This window comes from Carcharodon carcharias, chromosome 14 (genome assembly GCF_017639515.1).
Source record: "Carcharodon carcharias isolate sCarCar2 chromosome 14, sCarCar2.pri, whole genome shotgun sequence".
NCBI classification, from domain to species: Eukaryota; Metazoa; Chordata; class Chondrichthyes; order Lamniformes; family Lamnidae; genus Carcharodon; species Carcharodon carcharias.
In genome coordinates, this window is record NC_054480.1 from 105,576,448 (window position 1) to 105,589,917 (window position 13,470).

General features: G+C 41.5%; 1 protein-coding gene across 1 annotated transcript in view; it reads left to right on the plus strand.

Moving 5' to 3' along the window:
* uhrf1 (ubiquitin-like with PHD and ring finger domains 1) overlaps positions 1 to 7,638 on the plus strand; it is a 47,830-nt gene extending 40,192 nt beyond the window's left edge. Inside the window, exons 15-16 of the mRNA XM_041205407.1 lie at positions 222 to 320; positions 6,466 to 7,638. Coding sequence (XP_041061341.1) covers positions 222 to 320; positions 6,466 to 6,612 — 246 coding nt within the window. The 3' untranslated portion in view covers positions 6,613 to 7,638. The remainder of the gene's footprint in view (positions 1 to 221; positions 321 to 6,465) is intronic.
* Positions 7,639 to 13,470: the final 5,832 nt, after the last annotated feature.

Below are 13,470 nucleotides of genomic sequence, written 5' to 3' on the forward strand. Positions count from 1 at the left end.
TATAGTATACTGGATGCTGAAGCGGCTTTTTAAAACTTGCTAAGTTGACTAATCATTAGCAAGTACCAGTAGACTTAGCGTTTTTAAATTGCACTAGGATTCATGTACACTGTAATGAAGGTAGGAGGGAACACTGAACACTCTGGAATTTGTGGGTAATGATATGGAGATGATCTATCAATATCCCATGAAGATTGATCATTTGAAATTTGTTTTTCCAGAAATTCTTGTCAAAATTGGAGGAAACGTTCTTGTGCATTTGTTGCCAGGAGGTAGTATTCCAGCCAATTACAACAGACTGTCAACACAACGTCTGTAAAGTAAGTACTGTAACCATTAAATCAACCCCACACTGCAAAACTAATCTTAAACCATTTCACTGTACTGGATTATATTTAAATAGCAGGGACCTGCAAAATATTTGTGATCAAATTGGTATCTTTATTGCAACAGTGCTACTTTAAATTCAAATTTTCTATTTATTCTTTCACCAAAGACTTTAGCAGAATCAGAAGTTCTCACTCTTGAGAAAGCTACATATAGCTGCCTATGTGACTTGGGAATAAAATACAAAATATTTCAAGAGTCTGGCCTTGTAACTATGTGAAAGTCTAACTGGGAGCTATTTTCTTCTGAGTTGAAAAGGCAAATGTTTACATTTGATGGGCTCAATGTTATTCGAGGAACGAACACACTCTTTCTTTGTTATTATTTTAGTATCTTATCATGAAAGAAATCAGCTTCCCAACTACCAATTTTCATGGCATCATGGAATGGTTACAGCGCAGAAGCATTTGGTCTGTCATGTCCATGCTGGCTCAGCTAACCCCACTCCCCTGCCTTTTCTCCATAATCTGACATTTGTTTTCTTTGCAAGACCTTGTTTAAGCTTCAAGCTTTGTAGCAACATTATACCAGCTTCTTCCTTGAGACTAGGGACTAGGTATGTGCAATGACCTCCCCATTGGAGCTAGATTGTGTAGAAACTTGGAAGTATATACATCATTATCATAGACTTTGTCTATGGGATCAAAGCTGATGTATTCTTCTAATTCAGTGGAGAGCTTTTCTAAAACTTTTCCATTCAAGCCTAGCGAATCTTCATTTTTAGCATAAAGACTAGCTTTCAGATAATTTGTATCAAATAATTGCTCCCACCATTTTGCCACACTCAACAAATTCCGTCATTTAATCCAGCCCTCCCATTGTGCCAGCCCCTCCCTCTTATCAGCTCCATCCCACTCCTTTCATTTGTCCCAAGGAGACAATCTCTCTAGTCAGGGCAGTTGTTAGGTTCCCCATAGCTTCTGCTGTTTTTCTTTTCTTCATCAACTTGCTCACACCATCACCACCGTCAATTGTCGGCAGCTGCATGTGCATTACCCGTGCCAGTCCTCCACGCACCCATGTGCTTCCATATACCAAACACCCGCTAAGTAAACCCACCAACAGATGCAAGCTTTGAATTGATCAGTCCAGGTAGGCAAAAGCTGAGTATTAGTCCAACTTTGGCTTCTGGAGACCTCTAACTTGCAGGTGTCCATATATTGCCTTTCTGTCACAAGTGACATTCTGGGTGTAAATTGCATTTTTGTGCAAAGCTGCTTTCCAAAATTGGGGCGCTGGGAACTACTTAGGAACTTTGACTGAAACAGGATAGTGCAATGAAACATGTAAATGTGGAAAAAGCCTAAAGCAGTGCTAAATTGCACGTGTGTGAATGCTTGGAGTGTGAATGGTGAACTACAGGAACAGGTTGACAAATGGAATTATGATATTATTGCTTTGACAGACTGGCTCAAAGAAGGGCAGGACTGGGTGTTAAATATTCCTAGGGACAAGGTGTGTAGGAGAGACAGGAAAGGAAGAAATGGGGCAAAAACAAAAATTGCTGGAAAAACTCGGCAGATCTGACAGCATCTGTGGAAAGGAAGACAGTTAACGTTTTGAGTCTGTATGACTCTTCATCAAAACTAAAGAGGAATAAGAAATGTGGTGAAATATAAGCTGTTTAAGGAGGTTGGGACAGGTGGAGCTGGGTAGGGGGCCAGTGATGGGTGAAGGCAAAGGAGAGATTGCCAAAGATGTCATAAACAAAAGGACAAAGGGGTGTTGATGGTAGTGATATTAGCTAAAGGATGTGCTAATGGTGACATTAAGGGTAGAAAGCAGGATGAGCACGTGACAGATGGCCCTAATGGGGCGGGGTCGGGGGATCGAAATAGGCTAAAAGGTGTAGATAAAACAATGGATGGAAATAAAATTTTTAAAATAATAATAGAAATAGGTGGGAAAAGAAATATATATAATAATTATTAGAAAAAAGGTGATCAAAAAATGGGTGAGGAGAGTGTTCATGGTCTGAAGTTGTTGAACTCAATGTTAAGTTGGAAGGCTGTAAAGGAAGATGAGGTGCTGTTCCTCCAGTTTGCGTCGTGCTTCACTGGAACATTGCAGCAGGCCAAGGACGGACATGTGGGCATGAGAGCAGGGGTGGTGTGTTGAAATGGCAAGTGACAGGAAGGTCTGGGTCATGCTTGCGGACAGACTGGGTGATCGCTTTGCGGAACACATTCAGTCTGCGTTTGGCCTCTCCAATGTAGAGGAGACCGCATTGGGGGCATTGAATGCAGTAGACTAAATTGAGGGATTTTCACGTGAAGTGCTGCTTCACTTGAAAGGAGTGTTTGTGCCCTTGAATGGTGAGGAGAGGGGAAGTAAAGGGGCAGGTGTTGCACCTTCTGCGGTTGCATGGGAAGGTGCAGTGGGAGGAGGTTGAGATGTAGGGGGTAATGGAGGAGTGGACCAGGGTGTCCTGGAGGGAACGGGAGGAATAAAAGGGAGTTGGGGTGGGGGGAGTGGCAGTATTGATTAAAGATCACATTACAGTACTGGAGAGAGAATGTTCTAAAGGGATCAAGGAATCTCTGACTAGAGGTAAGGAATGAAAAAGGTGCAATAACATTCATTGGTGTAGTATATAGACCACTAGCTAGTGGAAGGGGTGTAGAGAAACAAACCTGTAAAGAAATTACAGAGAGGCGGAAAAATTATAGAGTAATTGTAATAGACCAGGACAGGAATAGTGCAAAGGGACAAGAGGGGTGAGAGATCTTGGAATGTGTTCAAGATCATTTTATGCAGCAGTATGCTTCTAGTCCAATGAGGGGGAAGGCACTGTTGGATCTGGTTCTTGGGAATGAGTTGGCCCAAGTGGATCAAATATTAGTGGGAGCGCATTTGGGGGACAGACCATTGTATCATAAGGTTTAGGTTGGCCATGGAAAGGACAAAAAACAATCCAGAGCAGAGATAATTAATTGGGGGAAAGCCAAATTCGATGGGATGAGGATGCATCTGAGATGTGAGTTGGAATCAAATATTGATCGAAAAGACAGTAGCTGAACAATGGGCTACTGTCAAAGAAAAAGTATTGCAGGCAATGTCATGGTAAATTACATTGAAGGGGAAAAGTAGGACAAATAAATCCAGATCACCCTGGTTGATGAGTGATAGAGGTGAAGGTGAAAAGGAAGAAGTTGGCATACGACAGGTGTCAGGTAGAAAATACAATGGATAATCTGGCTGAATATAGAAGGACCAGAGGGGAAGTGAAAAAACTAATAAAAAAAGCAAGAAGAGAGCATGAAAAGAGAGTGGCAGCTAATATAAAAGGGAATCCTTCTATAACTGTATAAATACTAAAAGGGTGGTAAAAGAGTAGGGCTGATTAGGGATAAAAAAGGGGGACTTGCTCATGGAGGCAGGAGAAATAGTGGAGGTATTAAACGAGTACTTTGCACCGTTCCTTACAAAGGAAGATGCCAACCAAGCCACGGTGAGAGAAGAGGTAACTGGCACACTAGAAGAATTTACAATTGAGAGGGAGGTGGTTTTAGAAAGACTGTCTTTACTTAAAATTGATAAGGTACCAGGACTGGACGAGATGCATCCAAGGTTACTGAGCAAAGTGAGAGTGGAAATTGCAGAGGCACTAGCAATAATCATCCCTGTGTCTAAGGAAGACTGGAAGGTGCCAGAGGACTGGAGAATTGCACATAATTGTTCGAAAAGGGGTGCAAGGATAAAGCCAGCAACTACAGGCCAGTTAGTTTGACTTCAGTGTTAGGGAAGCTTCTGGAAATCATAGTTTGGGATAAAATCAATAGTAATTTAGACAAGTGCAGGATAATTAAGGAAAGCCAGCATGGGTTCATTAAGGGAGAAAAAGTTTTTTGAGGAGGTAACAGAGAAGGTTGATAAGTGGTAATACTATTGATGTGGTGTATTTGGATTTTCAAAAGGCATTTGATACAGTGCCATGCACAGACTTGTGAGCAAAATCCTAGCTCATGAAATAAAAGGGAGAGTAGGCACTTGGTAAGAAATTGGCTGAGTGATAGGAAACAAAGAGTAGTGGTTAATTGATGTTTTTCAGATTAGAGGAAGGTTTGTAGCTGAGTTCACCAGGGGTCAGTGTTGGGACCCTTGCTCTTCCTGATATTTATTAATGACCTAGACTGTGGTGTTCAAGACATGACTTCAAAATTTGCAGATAATCCAAAGATTGGAAACGTTGTCAACATTGATGAGGATAGTCTTGAACTTTAAAAGGACATGGACATGGTGGATTGGACAGACAGGTGGAAGGTAAAGTTCAATGCAGAGATGTGTGAGGTGATTTTTTTGACAGGAAGAATATGGAGAGACAAAATGAAGGGAGAAACTCTAAAGGAGGTGCAGGAACAGCGGGACCTTATATGTACATAAGTCATTGAAGGTGACAGGGCATGTTGATAATAAAACATATAATATCTTATAGAGTCATAGAGGTCTACAGCACAGAAAAAAGGCCCCTTGGCCCATTGAGTCTGCATTGGTCAAACAAGTACCTAACTATTTTAGGCTTTATTAAAAGGGACATTGAGTATAATAGTAAGGAGGCCATGTTGAACTCGTATAAGACACTAGTTAGGCCTCGTGGAGTACTGCATCCAGTTCTGGGCACCATACTTCAGGAAGGATATGAAGGCATCGGAGAGAGTAGAGAGATTCACAAGAATGATTCCAGGGTTGAAGAACTGTAGCCAAGAGGATAGACTGGAGAGGTTGGTACTGTTTTCCTTGGAGAAAAGAAGGCTGAGAGGAGACTTGATAGAGGCATTCAAGATCCTGAAGTGTATGGACAATGTAATTATTGAGAAACTGTTCTCTTTCAAGGTAGCATCAAGAATTAGAGGGCGTAGATTCAAAATAATAGGCAAAAGGGGTAAAAATGATGTGAGGAAGAATTTCTTCACCCAGAGGGTGGTTGGAGACTGGAGTGAACTTCCTGAGAGGTTGGTGAAGGCAGGTTCGATCAAGGTATTCAAAGGGAATTGGATTGCGATTTGAAAAGAGAGAATGTGCAAGGTTACAGGGATAAGGCAGGGGAGTGGGACTAAGTAGAATGCTCTGAGAGCCAGTGCAGACTCGAAGGGCTGAATTGCTGCCTACCTGGACTGTAAAGATTTTGTGATTCTGTAAAAGAGTGCACAGCTGAGCATATTGTACAGGGAAGGTCTAAGTTTTAGTTGTAGCTTGAGTATCGAAAGCATGACAGTTGGCCTAGTGGAGAGGGGTTGTGGTGCAGGATTGCATTTAGTTTTGCACTGGAAAGTACTTGTTATTATCAGATGGGGGTTTTATTGGACTTGGCTGTCAATATATCATAGTATATAATATACCCGTTATCATAGTTCTCACATTTTAGAGCTTTTTAAAAATCTCCCATTTATTTTTCTGCTGAACTTGAGCAAGTGTGAGGTCCTGGGGTGTAATAGGTGGTAAGGCATTTATTGCAGAACTGAAAATCTTTAGTTGGAAGCAGTTGTAACTTGCCGACTTGATGTTTTACAGTCACTGTGACAACACAGGTGGATATGATGGAAAAATTTGGGAAAGTTGGGCATCATCAACTTGCGTATAGCAGCTGATCCCATTCCTGTAATGATAGCTGTGAGGGGAATTATGTAGTTTGAGGGACAAGAGAGAGCCAAAGTGGAATCATGCTGTAACAATAAGGATGGGACAAGAAACTGCTGCTGTCAGTTCTGCATGTACAGTATTGTCACCCAGCTCAGTCTCACCATCACATTTTCCTGACCTCTTCCATTTTCTTTGTTGTCTCACCACTCACCTAACATTCAGTGCTGGCTGAGCAAAAAATCCTAGCTCTGCTAGGAAGCTTAGAAAACATACTATTGCTTCCTGGGTTAGAATCAAGATTATTTCTTGCATTTTCAGGCTGTTTGATGTCTAGCAACCAGTTAGACCTTTTCACTAAGTATATCTCCTAAAACTTTAAAGGGTACTAAATCTCCTTTTTTGCTTTGAAGGAGTTACTTGTTACTTGTTAGAATCCATTAAGGATTTAGTTGACAATGATTCGCAAGTACAGTTAATTTATGGATTATTTTCCCCTAGAGCTGCTTGCAACGTTCCTTCAAGGCTGATGTGTACACCTGTCCTGCTTGCCGCTATGACATTGGCAAAAACTGCAGTATGGCAGTCAACAAATGTCTGCAGACTCTTCTAACCCAACTGTTTCCAGGATATGGTAATGGACGGTGATGCCTTTGTCTTAAGGTTATTTCTTGCCTCTTGGTTGCTTTTTTTTTAAGAGCATGGGCATTTTGGCCTGTGTAACTTGACTGGAGGGCAGATTGACTAATGAATCCAGGGTAGCTGACTTCCTGTTTGCCAATCTTTCTGTGTAGCACGTATGATCTTCAAAATCCTTGTGCTTATTTTATTTTGTTTTTAGTCTAGGAGCTTGTCTAGATGTGCAGACCAATGTTATTGGTGTAACACGGGGGAAAAAAATTAAAAAAAATACTACCTCAAAGTGGGGATAATTTTCTGGGATATTCTTTGGCCAGTGTAGGTTCAGCTGAACACTGCCTGTCTAGTCAGCCTTGACTCTCTTTGCTCGATAAGTTAAGCCATCAGATAAGTGCCTTAGTCTTGTTGAAGGCTGGGCTGTGAACGACTTCCTAGCACTGAATTTTTAAAAAACTGCAAATAGCACGTTGGTTGACAAACTTAGCTGTGCAGATCAATTTATCAAAGTTATTTTAACAGGGGATATGCAGGTTTTTTGATGCTGTTATTTTTATAGAACAGTAACCTCTTATTTGTGGTTTGTAATTCAGAAATGTACACATTTTTCCTTGTTTATTGATGCTTATTGAACTGTTAATGGTCTTTTCCTACCCTGGTGAACTGTGAAAAGCAATCCTTTATTAATTGAAATTTGTGAAAGGGGATGTAACCTGGGCAAAAGGGGACCTGCAATCTACATGTTTGTACTTGTAAATTAATTTTTCACACAGGCACCCTCTTTCTCTAATGGCAATACCAAAGGATGCAGTATGGTACCTCAACATTGCATGGACATCATTGCATACATCAGATTTAGGCTTTTATGGAGTTAGACTGGACATAATCTAATTTGTTTAATTCCTTTTATAAAATATTGTTTAAGGGTGCTAAATCAGTAGTAAAAGGCTGTGGAACTTTGTGGACTTCCATAGAAATTTGTCATTTGGTATATGCTGTGTCTATACCCTGCCTTACAATAAAGTTTCTTGCTTTTCACTTGTGGCTTTGATTTTTGTGTACGTGTGAGTCCCTGAAGTGTCAATTTTGTAGCTAGTAATATCAAATATATATCCAGGTTCTGTATTGCAAATTGAATGTGGTGTTTTATGATCCTGATCTCATTTTAAAATTTCAATATATTGATTGTTACAGTTTATGTTGGAAATTTAAACTGTCATTTTCCTCTTCTCACTGTGGATGTCTAGCATTTATACAGTATTAAAATGGCCTTTGCTCTCTTGAGACCACCCTGGACAGAGGAGGGCACATTATCTTTTGAGCCATTGTTGGGTAATGCACAAATGTTGTCAGGGTAAGATGTACTTCACGTCAATTGTAGTACTTGTCATTTGCTTCATACTGCGTCAGAAATTGGAAATTGCTGGGGCATACTTACTACAAACCTATTGTTCCACTATACATAGGTTGATGCACAATGTGCAGTGTTTCTCATACAATATCAAGCAGCCTTGCTCTTCCTTTTCTTTATTTAAAATATGGAAAGACAGTGGCACTTATTTCTTTTCAGTTGAACGACGTTTTTCTTAAAGTGACGGTCTTTCACCACCTCCAGCCCGCTGCAACCCAACGGCAAAGTTACATTTTCAAACCGACATTGAAGCTAGATGTTTTTTTTTTATTCGTTCGTGGGATGTGGGTGTCACAGCATTTATTGTCCATCCCTAATTGCCCTTGTTCGTAGAGCACTTGTGACCCACAACAATATGGTTGGCTCTTATGTAGGCCACAAGTAAGTTCAGCAGATTTCCTTCTCTAAAGGACATTAGTGAACCAGATGGGCTTTTACGACAATCAGCATTGGTTTCATGGTCATCATCAGACTTTCAATTCCAAATTTTTATTGAATTTAAATTTCACCATCTGCCATGGTGGGATTCTAACTTGGGTCCCCAGAGCATTACCCTGGATATCTGGGTAAACCATTCCAGTGACAATACCACTACGCCACCGCCTCCAGCTTGGCAACCTTGACCGAATGGTATCATGACCAGATCCGAAGCCTCACCCTGACTGTATGGCCTCTCAGCCGGTTATTATATAATAATTGGCGTTTGGCATCTTATCATTTTCTGCCTTGTCCCTGCCATGGTCCCAAGGCCAATATTATAGTACACCCTCAACAGGCACTCTGGCTAACAAAGACTTGGAATTGGGGTAATGATATCATGACCTGTGTGGCGCAGTAAGGCAATATAACAGTGCAGTCCCCCCACTAAGACGGAGGGAACTGATTGATTCATAGTTAAGCAGATGTGGTCCTTCCTGCATTTGCTGGAAAGTACCATAGACAGGTTTGCTTTTTTTAAAAACAACAAATTTCCCTCCTGCTGAACTGTCACATCAGCTGACATTTTTAAATAAATTAAGAAATTTTGTAAGATGTTTGGTATCGAACTGTTGCGTTCAGTGTTGGAGATACAACAAATGGGTTAAGGACTTCACTCAAAAAATCTGTTTCTTCCTAGCTGAACAGATTGTGGTGTGTGTGTGTGAGATTGTGGTGTGTGTGTGTGTGTGTGTGTAATATTCACTGTTTCTTTGTAGATTGAATTGTGTTATTTGCCATCTCAACAGACCATGCCAAGCTCAGTTAATCCACACATTAAGAGGAATGTTTGAGTTTATTGTGATTCCTCAAGTGGCACAAGGGCCATATACAAAGAGCTCTGAGGGTAGCGCTAATATTATCACCCCAAACAGTATTGGATACAACAATGTTCAAGAGAACACAAACAACATTTATCTTACATGCATTATCCTCAAATGTACTAGTATCAACATCATGCCAAATAAACTAAATTACAACATTTGGACTCAGTAGAACACACTTAAAATCGGAACATGAATTTTACTACACTGATAATAACGGAACTTCAGTTGTAACAGTGCTGAACCTATCATTGACAAGTTAGCTATAGTCTTGGCAAGTTTTTTTACTAGATGGCTATTTTACTAAACTTCAGGGCAACACCTAATTATTTGTGCCTCTATAATTCATCTGTTGTTACATGCTATAGTTATATTGTAATGCCAATGCATACACTTTAACATTAGACTAACTGGTAAAACAAATTGATTGACATCTACTCCAATAAAAACAGGATGGTAATTTATCTCAGCATTAAATGGCTTTCTTATTTCATTCTTTGTCCCCTGAAGGTGCTGATTCTTAATAGAGAATAATTCCACATGCACTTCAACATTCTTGTCAATTTCCAAATGACCATTTTTCATGTTGCGTGCGAACGCTAGTTCGACTTTGAGGGTAGTAGCCTGTTTCAATAGTCTGATGCAAATAACATGGATTTTGTCATAGCTATATGATTGCATTACATTACAATTGTCCTCCATGCCCCAGGTTTTCATCTGTTTTTTTGGTTTTGTTAACTAAGCACAATCTGGAGTATTTAGAAAATAGTGTTTGACAACTTTGAGGACACCTAAAGTGCATGTAGTGTATTTGGGTATCCCAGAAGACATTTGATAAAGTGCCACATTAGATGTTATTGCGTGCAGTAGACTTTAATGATGTTGAGGCTAATACATTAGCATGGTTAAAGGGTTGGCTAACTAATAGGAAACTTGAGTTGGGATAAATGGGTCATTTTCAGATTGGCAAACTGTAAGTGGTGGGGTGCCATGGGGATCAGTGGTGGGACCTCAACTATTTATAATCTATATTACTTGGATGAAGAGACTGGGTCTATTGTAGCCAAATTTGCTGATGAGACAAAGGTAGGTGGGAAGCAAGTTGAGAAGAAGATACGAAAAGAGTCTGCAGGGGGATATAGATAAGCTAAGTGTGTGGGCAGAGAGTGCCAATAGGAGCAGTGGTCGTTGTTGGCAATGTACCCACCTAGGATCATCAAAGGATGTGGTTAAAGATGAGAGTGGGTGGAGGGAGTCAGGTAAGGGCAGGGGCAGGCATTTTTCCCCTCACCCCTTGCTGGGCCTCTCAACCAAGTACCTTTTCGGGCTTCCTGTATGGTAAACCTCCCACCCACTGCTGGTTGAATATCAGGCCCATGTAATTAGGGTCCAGCTGGAAAGGCTGCCAATGAGCGTTCCCACCTTGGACTTAATCGGGTGAAGGTGGGAAGGGTCCCTACCTGGCACATTTTTGTCCAATCAAATGTCCCTGTCTCCAAACTCTTGGTGGGAGGTAAATTAAATTCCACCTGATGTTTCCCTTCTTGGAATTAAGAGCATGTAGTTTCAGAATAAAGAGCCTCCCAATTAAGATCGAGATGAGGAATTTATTCTGAGAGTTGTAATCTTTTGAATTCTCCATCCCAGATAGCTGTGGAACTGGGTTATTGAATGTATTCAAGACTGTATTAGACAGGTTCTTGAACTAAAGGGAAGCTGAGGGTTATGGGAACAGCCAGGAAGGTAGAGTTGAGGCCAAGATCAGATCAGCCATGAGCAGGATTGAGGGCCGTAAAGCCTACTACTACTATTTCCTATGTCTGCTGTATGGCTCACTTTTGTGTTTTGAAAGTCTGATAGTTGAGATCTGTCGCAAGTATTTGCACTTGAAATTACTTAACTTGAGAAGATTTTTTTTTAAAAAAAAGCACTTTTATTTAGCGACTGAAGGACTTGAGTGCTTTTTGAGCAATGGACTACTTTTTATATAAGTGTAGTCAAGGTTTAGTTATTATCACAGTGCAGAAGAGGCCCTCAGCCCATCGAGTCTGCACTGACATGTGAGAAACACCTGACCTATCTATCTAATCCCATTTACCAGCACTTGGCCCATTGCCTTGAATGTTATGATGTGCCAAGTGCTCATCCAGGTACTTTTTAAAGGATGTGAGGCAACCTGCCTCCATCACCCTCCCAGGCAGTGCATTCCAGACCGTCACCACCCTCTGGGTAAAAAAATTTTTCCTCACATCCTCCCTAAACTTCCTGCCCCTCACCTTGAATTTATGTCTCCTCGTGACTGACTCTTCAACCAAGGGGAACAGTTGCTCCCTATCCACCCTGTCCATGCCCCTCATAATCTTGTACACCTCGGTCAGGTCGCCCCTCAGTCTTCTGTGCTCCAACGAAAACAACCCAAGTCTATCCAACCTCTCTTCATAACTTAAATGTTTCATCCCAGGCAACATCCTGGTGAATCTCCTCTGCACCCCCTTTAGTGCAATCACATCATTCATATAATGTGGCGACCAGAACTACACACAGTACCCCAGCTGTGGCCTCACCAAGGTTCTATACAACTCCAACATGATCTCCCTACTTTTGTAATCTATGCTTCGATTGATAAAGGCAAGTGTCCCATATGCCTTTTTCACCACCCCACTAACGTACCCTCCTGCCTTCAGAGATCTATGGACACACATGCCAAGGTCCCTTTGTTCCTCAGAACTTCCTAGTGTCATGCTGTTCATTGGAAGGAGTAATTTGACAAGGAAGTATTCAAAGTGTATCACCTCCTACTTTTCAAGGTTAAATTCCATCTGCCCATTTGACCATCCCATCTATATCTTCCTGTAGCCCAAGACGCTCAACCTCACTGTTAACCACCCCGACAATCTTTGTGTCATCCGCAAGCTTACCCTACCCCCCACATAGTCATCTATGTTGTTTATATAAATGACAAATAATAGGGGACCCAGCACAGATCCCTGTGATATACCACTGGACACTGGCTTCCAGTCACTAAAACATCCTTCTGTCATCACCTTGTGCCTCCTATAACTAAGCCAATTTTGAATCCACCTTATCAAGTTACCCTGTATCCCATGTGCCTTCTTTATAAGTCTCCCATGTGGGATCTTGTCAAAGGCTTTGCTGAAATCCATATAAACTACATTAACTGCACTACCCTCATCTACACACCCGGTCACCTCAAAAAATTCAAATTCGTTGGGCGTGACCTCTTTCTGACAAAGCTATGCTGACTATCCCTGATCAAACCTTGCCTCTCCAAATGGAGATAGATACTTCCCATCAGAACTTTTTCCAATAGTTTCCCTATCACTCACTGGCCTTTAGTTCCCTGGCTTATCTCTACAACCCTTCTTAAATAGCAAAACCACATTAGCTGTTCTCCAGTCCTCTGGCACCTCCCCCCATGACCAGAAAGGAGTTAAAAATTTGGGTCAGAGCCCCTCCGATCTCCTCCTTTGCCTCCCTCAGCAGTCTGGGACACATCATCTGGACCTGGAGATTTGTCCACTTTTAAGCCTTCTAATACCTTGTCACTCCCTATATCAATTTGCTTAAGAACCTCGCAGTCTCTGCCCGAGTTCGATACTTTCATCCTCATTCTCTTGGATGAAGACGGATGTGAAGTATTCATTCAACACTAGCGATGTCATCTGGCTCCACTCATAGATTGCCCCTTGGTCCTTTTGGGTCCTATTCTTTCCCTGGTTATCCTCTTCCCATTGATATACTTGTAGAATATCTTGGGATTTTCCCTACTTTTACCAGCCAGAGCTTTCTCATAACCCATCTTTGCTCTCCTAATTGATTTCTTAAGCCCCACCCTGCACTCTTTCCGTTCTCATCGTAACCTGAGTATCTCTGGGCATCCATGGTCCTCTGGGCTTGTTACTCCTTCCTATCACCCTAGAGGTAACATATTGAGTCTGTACCCTCCCCATTTCCTTTTTGAGCTTTCCCCACTGCTCCTCTGTAGATTTCCCCACAAGTAGCTGTTACCAGTTTATCTTGGCCAGATCCTGTCTAAAATCAACTCTCACCGCCGCCACCGCCGCCCCCCCCCCCCCCCCCCCCCCCCCCCCCCAATCTAGTTGTGGGATAAATATTGACCAAGATAATAACTCTATA